We start from the raw sequence: 27,346 nt of genomic DNA, 5'->3' as shown, positions 1-27,346 counted from the left end.
AAACTGTAAATAAAAACCTCAGCAAAGTTTTTTTTATTTTTTGTTTTGTTTTTTTCTTCTTTGTGCCTTCCTGTCTCTGTCCCCGTTTGCCTCATTTCTTGTCTTGTTGAGTCGGGCAGCAATAAATGTTGATGGAGGTTCTAATCCTTCCCCACTCTATTTAAAACAAAAGCAAACTGTGTCTGGATTTAAGTTCCCAGGTCTTCATACCTGTGGTGGCATTTACAGGGGGGTTCTATTCTCTGGAAATGCCCACATTATAAGAATGGGAACAGAGACCATAAGGAAAGGCTTGAGAATCTAGCTGCTATTGTACTAGAGTAGAGCTCTTTAAAAAAGCTAGCTTGTGATTCAGTGCTCTGTCTAGCTAAAAGTTCATAGTTTATCGTTGGACTGTGTAAGGGGTTTTCCAGTCCTCAATGGATCATACACTGTTTAAGAGTTTTAGTTGATTCAGGGGAACTGGCTAAAATTCTAACAGTGGGTGGCCTTGCCTGCTCAACAGAAGTTATTTGTCAAAGGAGACAAATTTTTGGCCTTTCAGCTGAAGGCACTGTTTGGATATTCCAACAGAACACAATAGCCTAGCAGGGTAGACATATCCATCCATTGCATTTGTGTGAATTGAGGAATCTGTTGGATTCCATTAATTCAGCCCATAGTGTGTATTTTGCTAGTGTATGGCCAGCCTTAAGGAAGGTATACACCTAATGTTTTTTCATTTAACCAGCAGGTTGAATGAGAAAAAAACTCATGGATCCCCACATCCACACAAGCGATGTGGATGCAGGGATCTCCCGCGCTGCCCTATTGTATTCTGACAGTGTAGACACTCATCCCTCATAAAAATGCACAGATCAGCTCTGCAGCCATTGGCTGTAAGCTTTGATCAAATGCTGGTTTTCCAGCAGGACAGCAGGCGGTTGTTAGACCAGCTTCGGATGAACAGAGGATTACACATGGACCAAAGTTCAGGCAGTTCCTGCTGAATTGGGCAAATTTTGGTACATGTGTACCAGGCTTTATTTACATATGTGTAAATGGGTATTTGGTGCAGTACACCTCTTTATGGGATTGATGGCATGATCTTGTTTAAAATGGTAACCTTGAACCACTGATTGGCACAGTAAACATTAGCCTACATTTTGTAGCATTTTAAGTTTTCTATGTGTTGTTTAACAGAAGTGCTCTAGCCACCATAGACCATTAATATATGGCCACTTGTTAATGCCCTGACTGTAATATCCAGTATAGGGGTTAACAAGCAAGTAATAACAAGCATCTGTGAGCATCAAAAGTGATTGTCATAACTCTACCCCTTGAACAAGAAATCATACCTTTTTAACTGTGTATGTGTGCTCAACATCAACTTTATGCTAGTCAGATGGGTATTTTTCAGGGACATTGGAAACATAACAGAGCTTCAATCGTTTGTTTTGTGTGAAAGATCTGCTTTTATGAGCAGCCCTATATTGACGGGTAAAAGAAGGTACCTCCTGTTAATGGACATGAAATCCCCAATTAATTTTTACTGATAGTGTAAAATGCCTTGTTCAAGCACTGGTGCATCTGAATACAGTATATGAACCTTACATCTGCATCCATCAGCTGGATATTGCAGAGTACAACTGCACCAACTAGCATAACATCGGTGTAACTGCAAGATGTAAACTGTTTTCAAGGTCATGTATGCCACCATTGCATGGCAACATATCAAAGCTGCATCTGCCTGTTTTACAGATAAGGATGAGTGTTCCAAAGAAAATGGAGGCTGCCAGCACGAGTGTATCAACACATTTGGCAGCTATATGTGCCAGTGCAAAAATGGCTACACGCTTCATGACAATGGACATGACTGTAAAGAAGGTAAGTTCACTAAAAGAAATCTGTCATAACAGAAATATGAGGGCTACTTATGTACACCCCTCTTCTGAAAGTGGCTAGCTGCCTTGCTGTGATGCTGTTCAATGGCTTTAGTAATTTTTGAGTCACTGACCAAGAAAAAGCATGTAAATCAGTAGTTCTGATGTCCCTTACTGCATGTTTGTTCTGGGTAAATGACCCACAAAGTATTGAAGAAAGACAGTTGGGCAACTAGTGTTTTCTAAAGGAGGTTAGAATTGGTAGACCATGCATTTATTTTATGACAGGGTTCCTTGAAAATTTTAATGCACATTGATATTGCCATTGCAAAATAAGACTGTTTAATTGACCTGAAATGTATGTCTGGGCAAAATATTTTAAAAATATATCCAGTACATTTCTGCAGAAGAATGTACTTTCTCATAGGATTTACCCCGTAAAAAACGAATACAGAAAAAATACATGTTCTGTCAAAAATCTGATGAGCTGACAAAGCTGCCTCTGTTGCACTGAAATCCCAAACAGTGTTTTCAGCACTGCCGGAGTTTTCCCTGCTGGATTTTAGATGATTTCCCTGCTGGATTTTAGATGATCCCCCTCAATTATATTCTAAGATGAGTGGTTGTGTTGTGTGCTATAGTCCAGCAGATGGAACTTGGCAGGGCTGACAACACTGCTTGAGATTTCATTTCAGCACACTGTGTTGTCAGCTCCTTGGAGGAAATTACTTAGTGGATTGTTGGCAGGATCAGCATGTGCTTTTCTGTACTTGCAGAGTTTTTTTTTAATTTAATAAAACATGGGGAAATGTGCATGTATTACACAGATGTGCTGCGTGTTTTATTTTGCCCAGACGTGCATTTTGATAAAATAGTATCAACACATTGCAAGATTGCACAAAAGACTTATACATTCACACTCGAACATACAAGCAAGCACCCAGATAAAGCATAATCCAAAGAAATACAGTATGTCTTTTCAAATTAATTATACAGTGCTACTTTGTCACCTTATCAAAGAAATACAAGAAGTAAGATCAGAAAACCTGAAAAAAGACAAATAAAAATAAAAGTGAAAATAAACCAAGCACTTAAGTCCAGTGCATCTTTAAAGTGTCCATGCGTCAAAGAATCCAGAAGGTGCTATAAACTGTGTAGCCAATGCTTCCAATTGCTGATCGTATATCCATACTCAAGTGATCCTCCACTAACACACCAGAGAACTCATCAACTTATCTGACCACCGGCTACAGGTAAGTCTCACAACACTTATTGAACAGCGGTTGCCACCATCCACATCCACTGAAAACGAGAAGCGCACCAACCTTGCGCATTACCTCAGTAACCAAAATTTATTAATTGTAAAAAATATACTCACAAACAGCGAATAAAATCAGGCATGTAAGTCCTCACAGGGACTTGAAGCTAACATGAGTCCCATCAGGGGAGTAGGTGTTCAGTACAGGTTGGTGCGCTTCTCGTTTTCATTTCATTCTGCAGTGTTGATTGGGCTTCCCCAGCCTTGTTTTGGAGCCGCACAGCCCTTTATGCATTGGTGGACGATCCCTCCAGGCCTGGTTCCATCTGTTCGCCACCTGTCTGAGCCCTAGAGCGCAGGAGAATTCGTTTTTGATCTACCATCCACATCCAGCCAGGGCCAGCCACTTCTCCTCTCACCATTGTTTAAAATGCATTAAGGAGTGTGTCATCAGGGAGATGAGAAAAAAACCACATAGTGTAAAAACTTTTAAACCTTTATTAAAATACTAAAAACAGCTAAACGATCCCTACTCACATTGTAAAGTGCAATGGCTCACACAAAAGAAAATGCGCTTGTTTATAACATCAGATATGCTGGAGTACCTGCTGTATACACTCCTATTGTGAGCTGTCCCTTTCTGCTTCTTCTTGGGTGTATAATGGCATCACTTCTAGGTGTACTGTGCGGGATGACATCCCCGCCTGCTCCGCCCCTACACCCAGAAGTGATGCCATTATACACTCGGGAGGAACACTTTACAGTGGGGATCCTTAAGGTGTTTTAGTATTTTAATAAAGGTTTTGTCAGGGCTGGGCTCCTGCTACTTATCGAGCAGCTTTTTTGTCTCAGTGCTCAGAAGCTGCTCAGCTGTCAGTTAATTGCCAGCCACTCATTGTCTCCACAGTGATTCACCTGGATACCATTACCTACCTCATTAGTCTAGCCCACATACAGCCCTTTTTGCTATTTTAGCAGCTTAGCTCCTATCCTCCTTGCCCCTGAGTGATCTATGATCTCCAGTGTGTACCTGTCCGTATTCCTGTGTACAACTTGGTCTGGCTGACGCCTTCTGATTCATGTTCCTGATTTTTGGCTCCTGACTACACTGACTTCTGCTTTCATGACCCTGGTTCATCTGATTACGCACTCTGGCATCCAAACCCTGTCTTCCGTTTTGACTACATTCCTGAACTGTTATTTTTTCTTTAAATTTAATTTAAAGGTGTGATTTTAAACTGCACTTTGTCTCCGCCTGGTTCATGGTTTCTGAAAGATTTAAAGGTTTTTGTTGGTTTTTCCTTGCCTTCCTTATGACATAATCCTTAATTCATTTTAAACATCGGTGAGAGGAGAAGAGAATTGACTGGATGTGGATGGTGGTAAGCTCTGTTCAATAAACACTGTATGACTTGCCTGTAGCGGGTGATCATATAAAGTTGGTAAGTTCTCTGGTGTGTTGGAGGAGGATCACTGGCGCATGGATATAAGATCAGCATTTGGAAGCATTAGCTACACAGGTTATAGCACTTTATGGATTCTTATATAAAGTGTCCATGTATCAAAGTAAGGACACTTTAATGATACACTGGACTATAAGTGCTTGGTTAATTTTCACCTTTATTTTTCTTCTTTACTTCCATGTTTTCTGATCTATTTGTATTTATTTGGGCAATACAGTGGCTAAATGGTTAGCACTTCCGCCTGGCAGTACTAGGGTAGTTGGTTTAAATCCCAACCATGGCACCACCTGCCTGGAGTTTGCATGTTCTCCCTGTGCCTGCGTGGGTTTCCTCTGGGTACTCCAGTTTCCTCCCAAACGCCAAAGACATGCTGGTAGGTTAATTAGATCCTGTCTAAATTGGCCCTAATGTTCATGGGTTAGGGACTTTAGATTGTACGCCCCTGAGAGGGTTAGAGACCGATGTGAATGTACAATATATATATGTAAATTGACAGTGATATATAAGTACCTGTAATAAAGAAAAAATTGATAAGGTGACACAAATGTACTGCTGTGTAATTGAATTGCATATACTCTAAATGCCCTTTAGAGTAGGTGTATTGATTTAAAATTCAGTGAGGTCCGGTTACTAAAAATTTCTTCCGGCTGAGATCCAAATCTCAAGTTTGTTCTGTGACAGAGCCATGCAAAAATTTACTAAAATTTTGCCAGTATGTGAAATTGTGTCACTCAGCATTTTGATGCCGAACTGGGTGTTTCAAATAGTGGCTCCAGTATTGCTTTTAGGATGGCGTAGCAGATGTGATGGTGTTTCCCAAGAGTTACATTCAAGTCATGCCATGAATAATTGTCACATTTATTATTCATGGCATGATCTGTCAAGCCATCAAATGGCTGGTATCATAACTGATCACATGTGCAGCCCATCAGGGTGCCCCTTTCCATTGTATGTGCCCATCAGAATGCCCCTTATTTTATGTTAGGGGGCACTCTGATGAGCACAACATAAAATGTACCTATCAGAATGACCCTTAACACAATGTGCCCATCTGAGTACCCCCCTTAACATAAAATGTGCCCATCAGAGTGCTCCCTGTAAATTTCTTTGACGTGCACTTAAACATACCTTGAGGGCAAGCAGGGAGCGGGAGGCGGCAGAAGTAGCGAGCTGCAGGGGGTGGGAGCTGTGCTGAGGACCTTGCTAAGGGGCAGGGCACACCCATGACTTTATGCTATACCCTGCGGGCAGACCAAGAGAGCAAGCTGCAGGGGGTGGGGGCTGTTCTGTGAACCCTTCTAAGGGGGCGAGGTGCACCTGTGACATCACGTTATACTCTGTGGGTAGGCCAGGAGAACAAGCTGCAGGGGGTGAGGTGCACATGTGACATCATTGGTTTCTGTGACTCACGCAGTCCTGGCAGCCAATGACTGCTCAGCAGTGGGGATTTGGCAGTTTAAACTGGTGGGCTGATGGTCTGGACAGGAGCGTTGCTCAGTCAGTGTTCGGATCTCGGTCTGCTATTTGATAGCTGGTATAGAGCATTGGGATACAGCAGCTTTTGTTTGTGTGGTAAATCCCGGCGCTTGTAGTAATGCTTTATACAGTATGCCTTTTGAATACTGGGATGATTCACTTTGTGGTTCAAGGTACATAAATAAATAAATAATAAAAATTTAAATTCGTCAGGTTTTTTTACAACATTTTCTTTAGCTTTAGTCATTAATAAAGTAAGGTATATGGAAATTTATTTCAATGTTTGACATTGTAGGGCTAGAGAAAACACAGGGTGGAATCAGAAAATGAGCTATGGAAATAATGAGTAAAATCCGAAAATACTCTTCACACTTGTTCTATGAAATGTCCATCTAACAGATAAAGCTCATATAACTATATATAGTAATTGTTGTGCTTTTCCTCCCAGAATGCTGTGCATGTAAATACATTACAAACTGGGATGTGTAAAAGTTTACTAGTTTTACTAGTGTTCATGGGTGAATATGTTCTCATTTTTTAAGGCTTCTAATAATAAGTTAGCCAGTAGAAGAGAAGAGAGTTTTTTTTTGTGCCTCCCTTTTTGTATAAAAAAAAGTCTGAGAATAAATGGCCCGCACCTCATACTAGGTCGCTGTAAGGTTAGTGATATTTTAAAATTGCCAGGCTAAAATAAATTTACTATAAGATATGTTGGTCTTTGACCATTTGTTCTCTCCCATGAAGAACTTAAGTGTATGTATACCCTAACAATGAACGTTTTCTTTTTGCTTTCTTTTGGTCTGTTAAATATATCAGCAGTGTTATTGGTTCTATGTGGGCTACAGAACACCGACCCTGTGTTATGGTGAGAGGGGGGAGGTGTTCTGTTGGCCTAATACTCCCTGTCCTTGGGTGACACTACTCCTCCATTGATCTAGTACAGTGAGCATTGTCAACCTAGGACATGAATTGTTACTGGCATGATCATCAGGTGAAAGTACAGAAGAAAATTCTGAAAAGAAACCAATGTACCACCACATCTAAGGAGTTGGAAGCTGCACAATATTACATCTTTTCCCTGGATTAAAGGACTAATGTTCCTTATGCAAGGGCTAATGTTGGATAAATGCTCAATAACCTGCCAGCAATTTCTACAGTTAGGGTGTGTCTTACATTAGAGTAATATGGAATATTTTACATAACCTAAGTTCCAAGTATTTGAATGCAAAAAGCCAGTGCATTGTTTGAATCCTTGCATGTTGCTAACACAGTGATTATCTCTAGCTGGCTGTGAACACAGACTTGTGAATTCTGAAGGAACCATTTCGAGCCCAAGTTATCCTGATAAGTATCCAAGCCGCAAGGAGTGCACGTGGGGCATATCCACTACTGCTGGTCATAGAGTCAAACTTGTAAGTGTACTTTAATTATTTAGCATTCCTAGTTGTCATATTCATAAAGGTAAAATACATATATTTGTAAATACTCTTGTGGATAAATCCTTCACCAGAGTAGTAAGAGGTTCATTTGTGTTCTTTCAAAGTAGCAGATGGTCAGCATTATCAGAAAATCTTAATTGGACATTGTCTTGACTTTTTTTTCTTTTCTTAGAAACAATTCGGTTCCTTGTTATAATTTGGCATAAATCACTGATATTTTGTTTCTGAAAATTAATGTTTTGTTTTTTTTGGACTTGCCTGTAAAGTTACATTTCTTGGAGTACATCATGGGACACAGAGCAGGCTGTAATCATTACTATCTGAGTTATGTGCTACATATAAGTGAATGGACACTGGCAGACCAAAAGCATATAGGAAGTCCTCCCCCTACCCCTCCCATTCAGGAAGTCCCTCAGTTTTGTAGTAAGCAATGGACCCCCAGAAAGAGGGGAGGGACATTCGTACCCCATGATGTATTCCAATGAATGGATTTTACAGGCAAGAAGAGAAAATCCAATTTTCTTTATCGTACATCACGGGACACAGAGCAGGCTATAATCATTACTATCTGGGATGTCCCAAAGCAATGCAGTTGAGGGGAGGGAGACAGACAAAAAAACATAAATCCTAAGGAACCTACTCTGCCATCTGCAACACACTGCGGCCAAAAGCAGTCTTCTTTGCGGCTCCAACATCTACTTGGTAAAAGCTCATGAACGCATGTACCGAAGACAATGTTGCAGCCTTGCAGACCTTGGTCACTGACACTCGATCACTAACACAAGACGCTCCCACACTCCTGGTAGAGTGCGTTTTTACCTGAAAAGAGGAAACGTTATCCTTCAAGCCATAGGCTTAAGTGATTAACTAGTGAATTGACTGCAAACTACCTGCCTTGGATGCCACCTGACCCTTCCTGGCCCTTCAAGCAGAACAATCGATCCGGACTGCCTGATCTGCACTGATAAAATTAAATAAATTCTGACAGCATGAACCACATCAAAAATGTGAAGAACTTCCTCTCCTGGAGACTGCGGGGAAAAAAGGAAGGCAAGACAATGTCCTCATTCAAAAAAAAACTTGAAACCACTTTCGGCAAAATACATGGATGAGGCCAAAACACCCCTTTTATCATGGTGAAGGACCAAAAATTGGCTCCTTACACAAAAGAACTGCCAGCTCTGATACCCTTCTCATCAAAGTGATCACAACTAATAAGAAAAGGAATTAAAAAACACCTTTTGAGTCAATAAGACTACCAGATAATCACAAATTGGATCAAAAGGTGGTTTCTGCAAAACTGCCAAACCCAAATTCAAACCCCAAAGCACAGTTTAACAGGCGGACCCATACTAGACACCCTTGAAGAAATGAACGAAACAACGAATGAGAAATCGGCCTCTGGAAAAACTGAGTCGATAACTGGCCTTTAATGGACCTTAATGGCAAATTTATCTCTACTCCTGTAAGGAGGCAAGGAAACAAGGTTTCCTGCCTTCAACAGAGTAGAGATAAATGGCCCAGAGACAGCCCAATTTTTCAGCACCTGGGCTTCAGTAGCCAAGCCGTCATTGAGCAATTGTAAAAGTGTGCAAGGCTAGTCCCTGAGACAGAAGGTCTGGCCAGACCGGAAATGCCCAAGGGCCGTCAACCGCCAAGTTCACGAAGTCCATCTTGTCATTGAGCCTGGGTATCGGCATATAACTCTTCTCTTGGCAGCCTGACCTGAGTGCCACCCTACTAATTGATACTGTGGCATTGTCAGACTAATTTTTTACTGAAAGACTCTGCAACCATTTGTCCAGTTATTTCAATTTATTTTATTATCTATTTCAAACCGAACAGCCCAAAACTCCAGAATATTGGTGGGCAAAATGCATTTCTTGAGGAGACTAGGATCTCTGTACTCAGGCAGATTCCAAAATGGCCCCCCAGCCAGACATACATTGATAGACATTATCTACCAGACTACTGGAAGGAAAGACTCCCCTTCTCCAGGTTCTGAGGAACCATCCAACAGTCTAACGCCTGTGACACACTGGGAGCTAGGGACATATGGCAATCCAGACGCTGAACCTTCCTGTTCATGCAGACAGAATATTCCTTTGTAATGGCCTGGAGTGAAACTGAGCACTTGAATTGGCCCTGAACACCATCATTTCCAGCAAGTTCATGGAAAGGACTTATCGAATGGAACCTTGACCTATTTCAGCTTACAGGCTCTGATTTCTTAGATGGGCCTTTTTCTGGAGCAGAAGCCCTGGCCCTGTGTTTTCCCTATGGATCCAGCTGCGTGTGTGCACCAAAAAGACTGCCTGGATGACAAGGTACCAGCTTACCAAGCAACTGTTCCTCTCTAAACCAGATGCCTGCCCTTCTTTTTAAGTGGTAAAAAGGAACGCTTTTCCCGGAGAATGTACAGTATTTGTCCAATCCTCACCAACAGGCATTCTCCATGAAAAGGAAAGGCCGCAGACCATTTTTTACAGGGAAACTCCACAGATCAGCTTTTTAACCACAAAACCCTGCATCTGTAAACTGACAAGAGACTAATGCAAAATCTGGTGGCTAGAGCCACAAACCACAGCCTGAGGCGAGTCCGTAATTCCTCCACATGCGCTGAGCTGAACTGAACTTTAGTGATCATTGCCTTCAGGACACTACAAGGACTTCCTGTATGGAAGGGGTTATATAGGGGAGGACTTCCTGTCTGCTTTTGGTCTGCCAGTGTCCATTCACCTTTAGGTGGTGCATAACCCAGATAGTAATGATTTATAGCCAGCTCTGTGTTCTGTGATGTACGATAAAGAAACAAAGTATACCAGGGAAAAATCAATTAGGATCCCATAAATTGATTGGTATTTTGTTGTCCATTTTAGCCTCCAAAGTTTATGCAGTCTTTGGGTTTTATAAACTGTACTTTACAAAATTAACCCAGTACTTGCTAGATTAGGTCTTCTAAGTAACTATGGTACTGGTGAAAATTATCTTGGTTCTGGAAACTGCACAACTTTCATCATAAAGTATATATCGTGTTCATTTTTTTGGCTAGGGAAGTCTAAAATTGGTCAGTTTTTGTGCTGTCTTTGTCCTTTTGGGAGATTTCCCTCATTCCCTGTCCTAGAGGTGCATCAGAGAATGAAAGTTAATCTCTACAAATCTCTAGAAGGGCATTTTAGACAGGTGTCCCCACTGAAACAATTTCCCTCCATTTCTGTTTCATCAACAACTGTAAAATGGATATTCCATCACTTTCCTTCTTTGTTATGATAGCCAGAAGGACAAATAGGTGAATCGGCCTGACATGGACACGTACAACGACAACAGGGTTCTGTTGCTTCTTCACATGATCCAAAACTTAAAAAAACGTTTTCCACTTATAGGTTAACTATATTCTGTTGGCTCCTAAAACGGTTTATGGGAAACCATGATATTATTCCCAAATAGTGTATAAGCTCACCTTGCTTTTAGAGATGTGTATTCTTATACTGTTCATGATTATTCTCTAGGTTTTCAATGACTTTGAAATTGAACTGCACCAGGAATGTGCCTATGATCACCTTGAACTATACGATGGACCAAACAGCAAATTCTCCATTCTTGGGCGGTTTTGCGGCAGCACGAAACCAGAGCCTGTAATTGCATCCACAAACAATATGTTTCTGCGTTTCTATTCTGATGCTTCAGTACAGAGAAAAGGATTTCAGGCCAAATATAGTACAGGTATATGAATAGATTTTATTGAATGTAGTATTTTAACTGCTAAGGTTCTTTTCATGAAACTGATCAAAAAAAACAAAGTCAAGGCTGGACATTCCTTTTAAAAGGCCAGTGTTCTTTTTTTTTTTTTTTTTTAAAGATGGTAATCCTATTAACGTGTTTGTTTTTTTTTATTATTATTTATTTATTTAGAATGTGGAGGACGCTTAAAAGCTGAGATCCAGACCAAAGATCTGTATTCCCATGCCCAGTATGGTGATAACAATTACCCAGTACAGTTGAACTGTGAGTGGGTCATTGTAGCAGAAGATGGCTATGGTGTGGAATTAATCTTTGAAACATTTGAAATGGAAGAAGAATCAGATTGTGGTTATGACTACATAGAAATCTATGATGGCTATGACAGTACTGCTCCAAGGCTGGCAAGATATTGTGGATCAGGGGTATGTATTTAGAGGGCAGTACAAGTTCAGCAACAAAAATACTCAGGGGAAGACAAACTAGCAAAATGTATTTTGTTTTGGATAAAGCAGAAATGTGTTGGCAAGGAAAAAGCTTACTGGGGGTTTGTGTCCCTGTTGGAGAGATTTCACCTCCCCCCAAGGGATTTGGAAACTCCACTGAGGATGCAGAAAAATCACTTTTTTCTTAATGAAATGGGAAATTTCTTTTTTTGTGCTTACTGGTACCACAGGGATAGGAAATTAAGGGAACTCTCCTAATTGGGGTCACAGACAGATCTAAAAATGTGAACTTTTCCACTCTAACAATGGATTAAGTTGGGCTTTAAACACCTATAGGAACTGTTTTATCTGCTACAAGATTCATAAAATGTGTGATCTACCACCTCTGCTTTGCTATATGTGGGATGAAATGTGAAAGGTAAAAAACGCTTTTAGATTCTGCATTCCTTTAGGATCTCTGTCACTGCCCTGCCTTGTGCCTGCTCTGCATCACTGCTCTATGCCATCCTGTTTGGATTATTTTGGAACTTTCATACGGTATTCTTCCCTCAGCTCCGGGTTCTACGGTACACCCATGACTAAAAGCCCTCTAGCATTCATGCACTAAGCCACATAAATGAGTTATCGTAACTTTGTTTTTTGTTATGTTATTTCATTATAATTTTTGCATTCTTCAGTTAAAAAAATTTTGCATTGCTGTGGAGTCGTAAATGCTAATTTCCTGTAGAAAAAGGACTATTGAAAGCCTTTATTTTATTTGAATCCACCCAGAAAGGCAGGCTTCTCAGTGGACACCATTTAAAAGCTCACTGCTAACGCTAACTGTAACCTAACAATAGTTTTAGAAGTAGAAACCTGAAAGACAAAAGGTTTAGTGAATAATAAAAAAAAATGAAATTACTGAAATTTGAAAAAATGCATGGCATTGAAAATATTGCATGGGCTTTGCTTTTGGAAAATGTTGTGTGTATGGATTAAATCACAGTGTACTACTGATGGTACCAGATCAGCTTTGTTTGATCTATGCAAAGTGGTATGTTAAGCTAAATAAAATGATATGGGTACTGTATATTACAGAACATCCATTTATTTTCTCCCTGGCTAGCATGGCTTTCTCTCACTCTCTCTATAAAATCTCTGTATTATACATATTTTTTTAAATGTTTGAGATATTTTACATTAAAGCCTTAATGAACTTCCACTAAATACATTCCAGGGGTATCACAACAGAAGGTACACAGAGTCTTACAATTTTTGTTAAAAAGCAGCCACAGCCTGCATGCTGTGCTGTGTGGGAAAGCAGTGATCTCTCGCATCCCTGTTGAGTCAGATCTTCAGTGCTCCAAGCACCGGGAGTCTTGATTCATTATTGCTGCTGCACCTCTGCATGGAGACCACTGCTTCCACACAAAGCAAGGGCTCCACTCTGCAGCTTTCTAGCAGGGACAGGCTTTTCTTCTAAGGCAACTTTATTTTTGATGCACCTGGAATGCTAAAATTTCATTTGTGCTTTATTGGCATTATACCCACTTTCCCTTTTTTATGCCTGAAACAGTTTTATCTGTATTATTTCATTCTAGGAATTTTTCGCTGATATGTACTCTTCTTTTCCTTTTTTCCTTTTTTTTAAGCCTCCTGAAGAAATCTATTCTGCTGGAGACTCTATCATGATACGCTTCCACACAGATGACACCATCAATAAGAAAGGATTCCATGCCCGATATACCAGTACCAAATTCCAGGACGCACTTCATATGAGGAAATGACTGATATCTGGGCTGATGCTTATGTTCTTATTGTAACTAAATTGGCCATGTTTTTATGACAGTTTGAGAGACTGAATTTAATGCTGTGCAAATTTCTATGTCAAAGTATGGCTGCAGTCTGTTAGAGATCTGTATGGATTAGGATCCAGATTTTCGTAGCCTAGTTCTGTTTTGTGCCAATGTACCAAGGACCAAATATTTTCTTATAATAAATCTAACTCGGTTTACATTGTTCTGAAATGTTCAAAAGGGCTTCGCCATGTTCTTGTACCCTGTTATTGTAGCAGCCATTTACAATGCCTGCTACCCTGAATTGGTGGTTTAATAAATGTGGGTCTAAGGCTGACCACACACTACAATCTGACTTTTTAATCTCCTTTAGACGTAGCATTAACTGTTGTGCAAGGGCCTGTCTGGTTTAAAACACAGAGAATTGGTATTTTAGGTATGTCCTCATAACTGGTAACTCTAAAGATTGTACAGAGGTTGCACAATCACATTATAAAGTGTATGGCCAGCAAAAGGTCCATTGCATCTTGTCTTGTTCCATCATCATCATCATCCATTTCAGTATCACATGGTCTGAGGATAGTAGAGGGACTAAGCACTGTCAGGGCAGGTAGCTGGCAACTGCACAGTATACAGCCTGGACTGCCTATTGCAGATACTTTTTTGCATTCTTGGTATTTCCAGATAATTGAGCAGTATGGTTGAGGGTTTAAATGTCTTATTCTGAATGGCTGTCTATCTGTAAAAACTACAAATATAATGGGAACTTCAGCAGATAGCCCTGTGTCTTTACTTGGGCTTTTTTTTCCCAGAACTTGAACACAAGTGGAGCAGTTACTAATAATAAGCCAGATTCTTCTATTTTCTTTAAATTTTTGTAAATTACCCCACTGTACACTAAATATATATTTCTCTAATTTCAATACCAATAAAGGTAAGGTCATTTAAATCGGAATAGTTATCAGTGTAGACTGGGTTTTCGCTTGCTTCAAGCAAGTTTTGCTCCCCTATTAAAGCCTATAGGATTGCAAAACCCACTTGAAGGAGGGCAGCTGCAGGTCAAATGCACCTATCATTCTCAGTGATCTCAGAAGCATCTTAAACTGATACCAAATTAATACCATCAACACAAACCCAAAACACGACATGACAGGCTGTTTGGAGAAGCCAAGGAGCAGAATATTCTGTAACTTATGTAGTGGGTCATTTTGTTGAGCCTAGTAGGCCATGCTGGGATCACATGGGTTGCCACAATGGTGATGTTTGTTTCTTCCACTGACTTTGAGGCATTTCTAATTTGTCTTTAATTATAACAATATTCATCATGGAAACAGAATTCTGAAAAACCCAAGAATCTAAATACTAAGAGCAACCATCTGCACCTGGCAATAGCAAGCAGTTGGAGTTCAGCAATCATTTTGGTTTTTAAACCTAAATAATTTGATAGGTTGATGTTCATTATAGCATTTTGCCTGTTACCGTATTAAATTGGCATGAATATACGTGTTACCTACTCACTTTTTCAGCATTCTATCACAACAAAGACACTGGCAAAAAGCTTCTGGCAGTCACTCATTTTATCTAAGACTTTCTTCACCAAATTCAGGGATTAAAATGCTCATCAGACACATTAAATTGTTTAAATCTTGGGGTTTTACCTGTTCTATTTTGAAAGTTTCCTAAATATCCCCTATGTCGCTTTTATTGGTATTGGTTTATTAATGGATTACCTATGACCATGTGCCAAACGTTCCATAATTTATCACTTGTCACATTACAAGTTGATTACATTTATTTTGCCTCTTAACCGTAAATGATTTGCAGCCCATCTTGTAAGAGTTGCATTTCAAGGGCTGTGCAGGCAAACAACTGCCTATAATGTACATAAGTGTATGTATGCTGTCACCTACTGGTGTAACATCAGTAGTGTTTCTGAATTTGTTCTCAATGAAAGTACTGTATAGGTAATTCTCTTTTTTTTTTGGTTTTGTAATTTTACCTGCTTATTGTTAGTATTGTTTTGTACTTAAATTATGTAGCTGTTGTATCTTGCAAATGTAAATATGAAATTTTAAATGATTTGAAATTAGCTTGTGCAATATCAAAGACTAATAAGCTTCCCACCCCTCTTTACATCTGCATTGGGGGGCCTTATTTACTGGCTTTACTACCTAATGTTTGTTGGGGGAGCAGGAAATCCTGTACTTAACAAAAATGATCACTGGGAGAAGAAAATTGTATTTTATGCTAATAAATCTTTTCTGCATTTCTAGAGCTAATCTATATTTTCCCGCCTGTCAAAAGGAATTGTAATGCTGTTTTTATTACTATAGAACAATGTAATTTCTTGCCATGTTATTAACAGAATGATAATAAAAAAATATTTCAGTGCCAAAATAGACAGATCATTGGTAAATAAGTCATTTCTGGTGTAAATTTTAAAATGTATTTATTTATTTTTTAGGACTGTTAAGCACATAAAATTGGAAAAGGATTTTTTTTTTTTAACCATTTCAATACCGAGCAATTTTACACCTTCCTGCCCAGGCCATTTTTCACGTTTCAGCGTTCTCACACTTTGAATGACAATGTTGTCATACAACATTGTACCCAAACTAAAATGTTATCATTTTCTTCACACAACTAGAGCTTTCTTTTGGTGGTATTTCACCACTTGAGCTCCTGAGGATTTACCCCCCTTAATGACCAGGCCTCTTTTTGCTACTCGGCGCTGCACTAATTCAACTGATAATTGCGCGGTCATGCAATGCTGTACCCAAACAAAATTTATGTCCTTTTTTTCACACAAATAGAGCTTTCTTTCGGTGTAATTTGATCACCTGTGCGCTTTTTATTTTTCACGCTATAAACAAAAAAAGGCCAACAATTTTGAAGAAAAACAATATTTTTTACTTTCAGCTATACAAAATATATAGTAAACTCAAAGTTGGTTATAAATTTAGGCCAAAATGTATTCTGCTACATGTTTTTGGTAAAAAAAATCCCAATAAGTGTATATTGATTGCTTTGTGTAGAAGTTATAGCGTCTACAAACTATGGTATAAATACTGCAATTTACGCCATTTTTCTGCTATACAGCGCTGTGCTAGTTTAACGGACAATTGCGCGGTCATGCAATACGGTACATAAATTAAATTTACATCCTTTTTTTTCCCACAAATTGAGCTTTCTTTCGGTGGTATTTGATTGCCTGTGCGGTTTTTATTTTTTGCGCTATTAAAAAAAAGTCTGACAATTTTGAGGAAAAAAAAAAAACAATATTTTGGACTTTTTGCTATAAAACATGTCCAGTAAAAAAAAAAGCAAAAATCAAATTTAGTCATAAATTTCTGCCAAAATGCATTCTGCGACATGTCTTTGCTAAAAAAAATCCCAATACGTGTAAATTAATTGGTTTACGTGAAAGTTATAGCGTTTACAAATGGCGGGAAAGATACTGGAATTTTTAATTTTTATTTATACTAATAATGGCGCCGATCAGTGACATATGGCGGCAATCAGCGACATATGGCGGCAACCAGCGACTTATGGCGGGACTGCGGCGGACATTTTGACAGGGGGGGGAACTGACTTGGGGTCACTGACATCCCCAGTGACACCAATACAGTGATCAGTGAAAAAAACCACTGAAACTGTACTAATGTCACTGGGGAGGAAGGGGTTAACATTTTTAGAATTTGCTGTGTAAGGGGAGTGTTTTACTAGAGTGCGGGGGTGTGTACTGGACGGGGGGGAGGGAGGGGGGAGCTGATCGAGGAAGAGAAACTCTGCAGCTTCTCACAAGCTGTCAGAGAACTGACACAGAACAGGGCTGTGTGTAAACAATGCAGCCCTGCTCTGTGTCAGCGATCACCGTCAATCGCGGGAAAGGTAGGGAGGGCGCACGCCTCGCGCACACCCCCTACCTGTTTTGAAGGCAGCTGTTTTAAACTGTGCTTTTGCCTACGAGTGCCGCCCTGCCACCGTTTATATGCGGTGGCTGGGCGGCAAGTGGTTAATCACCACTGGGGTTTTTATTTTTTGCTAAATTAACAAAAAAAGACCAAACATTTTGAAAAAAAAACACGTTTTTCTTTGTTTCTGTTATAAAAGTTTACAAATAAATAATTGTTCTTCATAAATTTAGGCCGAGATGTATTCTGCTACATGTCTTTGGTGAAAATAACCCAAATTAGGATGTATTATTTAGTTTGTAGGAAGGTTATAGAGTTCACAAACTATGGTATAGATCTGAAAATTGATCAATCCTGAAGTACTGACAGCCAATCTATTTTTCTTGAGGTCCAAGAATGTCAGAATAGTACAGATATCCCCCAAATGACCCCTTTTTGCAGAGTAGACAGTCGGACATACTTCATAAGAGGAATGGCGAGTTTTTTGAAGTTGTATTTTTTTGTCATAATTTTTCGGAAACTGAAAAAATTTAAAAAATTATTTTCACTATTTTTTTTTACATACTGTCACCAGTTCAGTACAGCATCATCATATAACTGGCATGGCAGTGAACAGGAACACTGACTGGTGACAGTATGAAAAAAAATTATATATATATATATATTTTTTTTTTTAATTATTTTTAATTTTTTATTACATTTTTTTAAAATTTTTTTAAGATTTTTTTTTCATATTTTACTATGACCAAAGTAGTACAATGTTACCATAGTAACATTGTACTACTTTGGGGAAGTGATCAGTATTTTTTTTTTACACAATTTGCTTATAGCAAAGAATTACTTTGCTATAAGCAAGCATTTACCTAAATGAAATCGATTCATTCAGGTTTTTTTTTTTTGTGCTTAGCTGTGATTTGGCCACAGCTAATCACATGACATGTGCATGTGACCTGTCGTGACCATTCACAGCTAGGCACTAGTATACAATGGATGGCATGAATGAAGCCATCCATTGTATACAACTGTCATGGGACCTGCTGTGATTGGTCACAGCAGGTCACATGGTACCGGCAATGGGGGCCGGTACTCGGATCTGTCATCGGCCGTGTCCGAGGTACACGGACGGTGACAGATCACGCCGCTGCGCGGCTCTGCAACTGCTCGAACTGCGCATGTGCGGGAGGACGCCAAATGGCGTGCACCCGGAAAGCTAGAGCATTTTTGCGGCCACCAAACGGCTATAGGCCGGGCGGCTAATGGTTAAACGTTTATTTGTTTAGTGGTACTCAAATTCTTAGTCATTATTATGTGAGTACAGTATTTGACAACACATAGCTACCTCTTCTGTCCAGCAATGCACAATCTTTTTTGGCATGGTTTGATCATTTAAAAATAAAAATAAATAAAATATCTTCAGAGTCAACAAACCAAAACTTGTCAGCTCTTCATGCATACACAGTGGGGTTGCCACCTCATCCATTTAAAACCGAACCCATATCAATTACTCAGGCTCTGAGGCTAATTTTAGTGTAGGTTCACACCGAAGTGTTTTCCAGAAACGGACTACAGTCCATTTAACATGATTTCCTATGGGACACGTTCACATCTTCGTGTTTCACCTGGTGCGTTTTTTGGAAAGGCTCAGGGACGAACAAAAAAAGTTGCCTTTTTGGTTCTATAGACTTCAATGGAGACGCTGCAGAAAAGCATATAAACCTAGCCTTAATGCAGGTAAGGCACAAAGTGAATTTAATTACACAGGTTCTGTGACCAATTAAGGTGGTAATTAATGTGTTCGGTTTTAAAGGGATGAGGTGGCAACCCTTATACAGAGATGAAGCACATATAAGGAAGTTGTGTTTCCTATCAAAGGATTTGTCTTTCTGGTCATCCAGGTCTGACATTTACACAAAACAATGACCTGTCTGGCTGAGTAGGAGACCTAATTTTGCACTGTTCCCATTCAGTAACACTTACAGGTTTCCTCTCTACCGTGTGCGGTAGATTTACTAAAACTGGTGCACTAAGAAGCTGATTGGCTACCATGCACAGCTGCACCAGATTCTAACTTCAGCTTGTTAAGTTAAGCTTTGGCAATAAAACCTGGAAGCTGATTGGTTTCTATGCAGAATTGCAGCAGATTTTGCACTCTCCAGTTTTAGTAAATAACCCCTTGTGACTGTGAGAGGAGAAGCAGGAGACTGCTTTGCTCCAGGGCCAGATCTAGCCTGTCTAATGTAGGGGTGCAGTAAAAAAATGTCAGGGGGGGCAGAGGATGTAAGGCCAGTAGGGCAGTGTACAGGGGTCAGCAGGGCAGAGAATAGGGTCAGAAGTTTTTAGGACACAGAGTAGAGAGACCATTTGTAGGGCAGTGTACAGTGGGTTAGCAGGGCAGCGGACAGAGGTCAGCAGGGCAGTGTAAAGGGGGTCAGCAGAGCAGAGGATGAGAGGTTAGCAGCGGAGTGCACAAGAGGGCAGTGTACAGTTGGTCAGCAGGGCAGAGAACGGGTAAACCGAGCAGATGACGGGTCAGGAGGATGGAGAACCGGAGTCATCAGGATAGAAGATGGGTCAGCAGGGCAAATGAAAGAGGGTCAGCAGGTCAGAGGACAGTGGTCAGTCCTGATGACCCCTGTACAGTCCCCTGCTGAGGACAGGGGTCAGCAAGGTAAGGGCTGGGTTTACTGGTGGCAGATTACTCCTACTCTGCACATACCCTGGGTAGTCAGTCACTCTCTTCCTCCCCACACAGAACACAGCTCGGATCAGATTCCCTTACAGACATAGCCTCTCTGAGACCTGGGAATTTCGCAGGTCAGAACTGCAAAATAGCAGCCAGATATACACTATGCAGATTGAGGCTGTGTCTGTAAGGGAATCCTATCTAAGCTATGTACTGTGTGTGCAGGAGGAGATCTGTTGAGTGTCCTGTGTCTAGCATGGGCAGTGCTGGGTCATCTAGCACCTAGGGTGAAGATGACAAACTGCGCCCCTGAAGTGTAAGCATCCTGTCTCAGCATAAATCCCTCCCCATCAAAAAAAAAAAAAGTCTGCACTGATTAGCACACTCACCCCCTAAGCATAAATTCCATCTGCAAGCTAAAATTCTTTCACCCAAAAATGCAAAAATTCCCCCTCGCCAGGTTCAAATCCACCCTCCCAGTACAAGTCTTTGCCCCCCAATCCCACCTTCCAGCTCAAATCCCACACCAATTCCCCCCTCCTAGCACAAATCTCCCTCGCCCCCAAAAACAATCACCCCTCCTAGCACACATGCTCTTCTCAAATTTCCCATCCTAGCACAAATTCCCCCCTCACATCATCAATCCCCCTAATGTCTTCTCCTTGCACAGCCTCCACCCCCTCCTGGCACAAAATTCCCCCTCATCCCCCTTCACCGCACAAATCCTTTCCCTCCAATCCCTTCCTACCCAAATCCCCTCCTTTAGTACAAACCCTCCAGCACAAAAATTCCTCTCAATCCCCCCTTCTGGCTCAATTCTCCCCAAAATCCTCCTAGCATATATCACCCCCCCTTCTTGCACAACCTCCTACAAACTACCCTTCCCAAGATGAATCATCCCTCCCTACCCAAATCCCCCCCCCTCTCCTAGCAAGAAAATTCTCCCAACCCCCCTCCTAGCACATATCATCCCTCCTCCTTGCATACATTCCCATATCCCTCCAACTCCCCCCTTCCTAGCGCAAATTTCCCCCATTCGTTATACTTCCCAGCACTAATAGCCCCCCGCCCAATACTCCACAAACGTTTAATCCCCCCTCCCTTTTATTGTATATCATTTGCCTGTAAGCTCACCCCCCTCCACACACACACCTTACAGGGGGAAACTGCTACAGGGCTAGGAGTAGGTGTGGGTTGTGCTGTGCGTTCCCCTCCTCCATGCGGCAGATAGCACAGGATCACTCTTCTGTTGGGCTGCACACACGGTTTGATTACTGGCTCCCCACCCACGTGTCCTGCTAGGAGATGAGTAGCCCTTGGAGGACATAGGGAGCATGTAATCGGTGTGTGCAGCCCAATGGAAGAGTGATCCTGTGTTATCTGCCACACAAAGGAACACTGTTCTGATTGGAGGGGAAAACACAGCACCTGCTATAGCCTCAATTCTCTCTGCCACTTCGGTGCTGAGTGGCCAGGCAAAACATCCATTGGGTGGCTAGCCTGGGGGGGGCGTGCGTAGCCAACCCCAGGACCCTTCTTGATCTGGCCATGCTTGGCTCAGCCCTCTGTAACTCTGCTCTCCTCCTTACCAGCATGTTTCATGCAATGTTACACAACTGATTGACTCCTTCTGCTGTTCTGTCTCTCCTGGTCTGAGCTCTTTTGAAGAGGGACTGTAAGATTCTAAACTTTTATTTTTTAAAATGCAAGCAGTGTAAGTTTATGAATTTGGCTATTTCCTTCATGCATTTCTAAGGATAATATAAACATTCAAACTTGTCTAACCTCTTAGTGAAAGAAAAAATAGTTGCACTCACTGATACTCCTTTGAGCAAAATAAGACCTAGTATCAGGTATTGTAAACTAGAAAAACACAAAAATTCCCCAAATTCTTTTATGCAGGAAAGCAAAGTGACCTTACACTACAACAGCACATTCATAATTTGATTTAAAAGATGGTGTAAAGTGCAGTAAATTGTAATTATCAATAGGATATCAAGATTCTTTAGTGAAATGATGAATCAAGTTCACTGCTATGGGTTACTTTTTTCTTTCCACAGCGTCAAAGTGTAATGCAAAAACTAAAAGAATACCCAAGTAAACTGGGAAAGCTATCCCAGTGTAGGCAGTTCTGGTGAGAAATGAATCTTGTGCTGCGGTGTGTCAATCATATGCCATGTTCTACATACAGTACAGGGCAGTCCCCAGAAATGATGGTTCATATAGCATGTTACAACCATAATTTTGAGTGTAATATGTTGCAGATCTGCCCCCTGCACCTGCCGCCGCCAGAGGAGAGGGATCTTCTCTACGCACCCGCTGTCGCATTTTGAAAGTATTGCAACTGTGCAGGGCTTCCCCCACACAGCCGGGTCATTCATTCACCGCGATCTATGAATGGCAGAACTACAAGTACCGTCAGCCATGGCAGTTAATGATTTGTAGTTCTCAATGAACTGCGAAGGCGCTAATGAGCACTCTTGTAGTTCATTCACAAATCCTGCAGCTTGTAAACAGCCCATATCGTAGGTATGCGCTGGGAGCCGCAGCACTTGTCCGCAGGAGCCTGACATTGCACCCCTGATCCATTGATCATGGGTGCAATTCCTTGCAGGATCCTTTGGGAAAAAAAATAAATGCACTTTTTTTTCTGCAAAAATGTGTATTTATTTTTTCCTAAAAGGTGAACTTAGCCTTTAATGTTAAAACCACATCACATAAGAAACAAATGTTTCAGGGCCTCACAGAGTCCTTCTTCAAGTCAACATAGCCATGATGTAATAGTGAAAATGTCACTATGTTGCCTTGAGAAAGGAACCCTGTGAGAACCCATCTGTTTCTTATGCCTTACATGATGCGGTCTTCATAATAAACAAGTGAAATGCATTTATTTTGGGTACTGGTGACTCTGCATCTGGTTCTAGCACACCTCCATTCACTTGGAGGACTGTAAGGAGGGCCACTTATTTTCTGACTTTAGTGCGCTTGTGCTAAATCATCCCCCCCCTGTTTGCGCCTTCAAAATGACCGGATGCTGTCTTCCAGCACTGTAAAAGTTAACTGCAGCATTGACTATACAGAACAGTTGCACTGCCCACTCTTTTCTGATCCCTCCTCCGTCCATAGAATTTACTACAATCCCACAATGCAATAAAATCTGTGAATAGGTGGAATCCTGTTATTCAGCTGCTTTACTGCCCAATTTCAGAACACAATGCATTGTTGGATTGTATCAAAACTAGTTCTGTGTATGGAGGAGGGGGCAGGTGGCCAGCGTGACTTTTTCTGTAGTTAACTTTTATATCACTATAAGCCGGCCGTTGAACAAATAAATGACAGATTCCACAACTGATCATAGATAGACAAAAAACAATTGACCATAAGCAAATAAAGTGCCAAAATATATACTGTATATACACACACAGAGCTCAAAAAGATTAAAGGAATACTTTTTAATCAGAGTATAGCATCAAGTCAATTAAACTCCTGGGATATTGATCTGGTCAGTTAAGTAGCAGAGGAGGTTTTTAATCAGTTTCAGCTGCTTTGGTGTTAATAAAATTAACAACAGGTGTACTAGTTGGGCACCAATGAGATGACCCCCCAAAAAAAGAAATGGTTTTACAGGTGGAGGCCACTGACATTTTTTTCCCTACTCATCTTTTCTGACTGGTTTTCACTAGTTTTGCATTTGGCTAGGGTCAGTGTCACTACTGGTAGCATGAGGTGATACCTGGACCCTACAGAGGTTCCACAGGCAGTCCAACTCCTCCAGGATGGCACATCAATACATGCCATTGCCAGGTTTGCTGTGCCTCCCAGCACAGTCTCAAGAGCATGGAGGAGATTCCAGGAGACAGGTAGTTACTCTACAAGAGCTGGACGTTCCATAGAAGGAACTCAACCCATCAACAGGACTGGTATCTGCTCATTTGTACAAGGAGGAACAGGATAAGCATTGCCAGAGCCCTACAAAATGACCTTCAGCAGGCCACTGGTGTAAATGTCTCTGACCAAATAATGAGAGACAGATTTCATGAGGGTGGCCTGGGGGCCTGATGACCTCTAGTGGGCTCTGTGCTTACTACCCGACACCATAGAGCTCGATTGGCATTTGCCATTGAACACCAGAATTGGCAGGTCCGCCACTGGTGCCCTGTGCTTTTCAAAGATGAGTGCAGGTTCACCCTGAGCACATGTGACAGACGTAAAAGGGTCTGGGGAAGCCATTGAAAATGTTATGCTGCCTGTAACATCGTTCAGCATGACCGTTTTGGTAGTTGGTCAGTGATGGTCTGGAGAGGCATATCCATGGAGAGACGCACAGACCTCTACAGGCTAGACAGTGGAACCCTGACTGCCATTAGGTATCAGGATGAAATCCTTGAACCCATTGTCAGACCCTTCACTGGTGCAGTGGGTTCTGGGCTCCTCCTGGTGCATGACAATGCCTGGCCTCATGTTGCGAGAGTATGCAGGCAGTTCCTGGAGGATGAAGGAATTGATACCCTTGAATGGCCCCACGCTCACCTGACTAAATCCAATAGAACACCTCTGGGATATCATGTTTTGGTCCATCCAACGATGCCAGGTTGCACCTCAGACTGTCCAGGAGATCAGTGATGCCCTGGTCCACATTTGGGAGCAAATAACCCAGTACTCTAATAGTCATCTGATTAGGAGCAAGCCACAACGTTGTCAGGAATGCATACAAGCATGTGGGAGCCATGCAAACTACTGAGTACCATTTTCAGTTGCTGCAATGTAATTTCAGCAGAATGGACTAGCGTGCGGCATAATTTTTTTACTTTACTTTCCTCTGTAGGTTGATAATTTTCATTTCCATGAAACAATAGGGCATCCTTACATTCCTAACACATTACCCAGTCCATATCCATATCAGTATAGATATCCAGCATATTTTTCCACATTGATATCTAATGTGTTTTCAAAGTGTTCTTTTAATTGTTTTGAGAAGTGTGTATATATATATATACACACACACACACACTATATTGCCAAAAGTATTGGGATGCCTGCCTTTATAAGCACATTCATTTTAATGGCATCCCGGTCTTAGTCCATAGGGTTTAATATTGAGCTGGCCCACCCTTTGCAGCTATAATAGCTTCTACTCTTCTGGGAAGGCTGTCCACAAGGTTTAGGAGTGTGTCTATGGGAATGTTTGACCATTCTTCCAGAAGTGCTTTGTGAGGTCAGGTACTGATGTCAGACGAGAAGGCTTGGCTTGCAGTCTCCACTAATCTAATTCATCGCAAAGGTGTTACATTGGGTTGAGGTCACGACTCTGTGCAGGCCAGTCAAGTTCCTCCACCCAAAACTCACTGGTTATGCAGCCATCCCCAAACTGTTCCCACAAAGTTGGGAGCATGATTGCCAGACAGAGAAGCGTGATTCGTCACTACAGAGAACATGTCTCCACTGCTCTAAAGTCCAGTGGCCGTGTGTTTTACACCACTCCATCTGACTGCTTCTACAAACATTTGTGAAAGAATTGGTCACTCTCAGGAGCTCAGTGAATTCAAAAGTGGTACCGTGATAGGTTGCCACCTGTGCAATAAGTCCATCTGTAAAATTTCCTTGCTACTAAATATTCTACGGTCAACTGTTAGTGTTATTATAACAAAGTGAAAGCAACTGGGAACAACAGCAACTCAGCCACAAAGTGGTAGGCCACATAAAATGACATAGCGGGGTCAGCACATGTTGAAGCACACAGTGCGCAGAGGTCGCCAGCTGTTTGCAGAGTCAATAGCTAAAGACCTCCACACTTCATGTGGCCTTCAGATTAACACAATGACAGTGCGTAGAGAGCTTCATGGAATGAGTTTCTATTGCCGAGCCACTGCATCCAAGCCTTAATCACCAAGGGCAATGCAAAGCGTCGGATGCAATGGTGTAAAGCACTCCACCTCTGGACTCTAGAGCAGCAGAGATGTGATCTCTGGAGTGACAATGCACGCTTCTCTGTCTGTCAATCCAATGGAATGATACTTGCCTGACTGCATTGTGCCAAGTGTAAAGTTTGGTGGAGGGGGGATTATGGTGTGGGGTTGCTTTTCACTGGAATTAAGGGGCTTGGTATCTTAGTTCCAGTGAAGGGAACTCTTAAGGCATCAGCATACCAAGACATTTTGGACAATTTCATACTCCCAACTTTATGGGAACAGTTTGGGGATGACCCCTTCCTGTTCCAACATGAGTGGCAACAGTGAACAAAGCTAGGTCCATAAAGACTTGGTCAGAGTCCTGACCTCAACCCAATATAACACCTTTGCGATGAATTACAGTGGAGACTGTGAGCCAGGCCTTCTTGTTCTACATCAGTGCCTGATCTCACAAATGCACTTTTGAAAAAATGGTCACTCCTAAACCTTGTGGACAGCCTTCCCAGAAGAGTTCAAACTGTTAAAGCTGCAAAGGGTGGACCAACTCAATATTGAACCCTACAGGCTAATACTGGGATGCCACTAAAGTTTATGTGCATGTAAAGACAGGCGTCCTAATACTTTTGGCAATATAGTATATATATATATATATATATATATATATATATATACACACACACACACACAGTGGATATAAAAAGTCTACACACCCCTGTTAAAACGTCAGGTTTCTGTGATGTCAAAAAATTAAAAAAAGATAAATCATTTCAGAATTTGTTACACCTTTAATGTGACCTATAAACTGTACAACTCAATTGAAAAACAAACAGAGATCTTTTAGAGGGGCTAAGTAAACATACAAAACTAAAATAATGTGGTTGCATAAGTGTGCACACCCTCTTGTAACTGGGGATGTAGCTGTGTTCAGAATTAAGCAATCACATTTAAAGTCATGTAAAACAGAGTCAGTACACACCTGTCATTATTTAAAGTGCCTCTGATTAACCCCAAATAAAGTTCAGGTGTTCTAGTACTGTAGGTTTTTCCTGACATTTTCTTAGTTGCATCCTACAGCAAAATCCATGGTCCGCAGAGAGCTTCCAAAGCATCAGAGGGATCTCATTGTTAAAAGGTATTAGTCAGGAGAAGGGTACAAAAGAATTTCCAAGGCATTAGATATACCATAGAGCACAGTGAAGACATTCATGCTGAAAAGACAAGAAGAAAACTGGTCTGGGAGGCTGCCAAGAGGCCTATAGCAACATTAAAGGAGCTGCAGGAATATCTGGCAAGTACAGGCTGTGTGGTACATGTGACAACAATCTCGTATTCTTCATATGTCTGGGCTGTGGGGTAGAGTGGCAAGATGGAAGCCTTTTCTTA

General features: G+C 41.2%; 1 protein-coding gene across 4 annotated transcripts in view; it reads left to right on the top strand.

Moving 5' to 3' along the window:
• The window catches only part of TLL2 (tolloid like 2), a 196,773-nt gene extending 180,915 nt beyond the window's left edge, over positions 1 to 15,858 (top strand). For all 4 annotated transcript variants that reach the window (XM_089656191.1, XM_089656192.1, XM_089656193.1 and 1 more), the window contains 5 exons: positions 1,741 to 1,866; positions 7,344 to 7,471; positions 11,008 to 11,221; positions 11,411 to 11,661; positions 13,314 to 15,858. In XM_089656191.1, coding sequence (XP_089512317.1) covers positions 1,741 to 1,866; positions 7,344 to 7,471; positions 11,008 to 11,221; positions 11,411 to 11,661; positions 13,314 to 13,448 — 854 coding nt within the window. In that variant the 3' untranslated portion in view covers positions 13,449 to 15,858. The remainder of the gene's footprint in view (positions 1 to 1,740; positions 1,867 to 7,343; positions 7,472 to 11,007; positions 11,222 to 11,410; positions 11,662 to 13,313) is intronic.
• Positions 15,859 to 27,346: the final 11,488 nt, after the last annotated feature.

The sequence above is a fragment of the Staurois parvus genome, unplaced genomic scaffold (genome assembly GCF_062004578.1).
Source record: "Staurois parvus isolate SC_StPar_1 unplaced genomic scaffold, SC_StPar_1.0 ptg000894l, whole genome shotgun sequence".
NCBI classification, from domain to species: domain Eukaryota; kingdom Metazoa; phylum Chordata; class Amphibia; order Anura; family Ranidae; genus Staurois; species Staurois parvus.
Note: the sequence above shows the minus strand (reverse complement) of the source record. Positions and strands in the feature narration are given on the sequence as shown.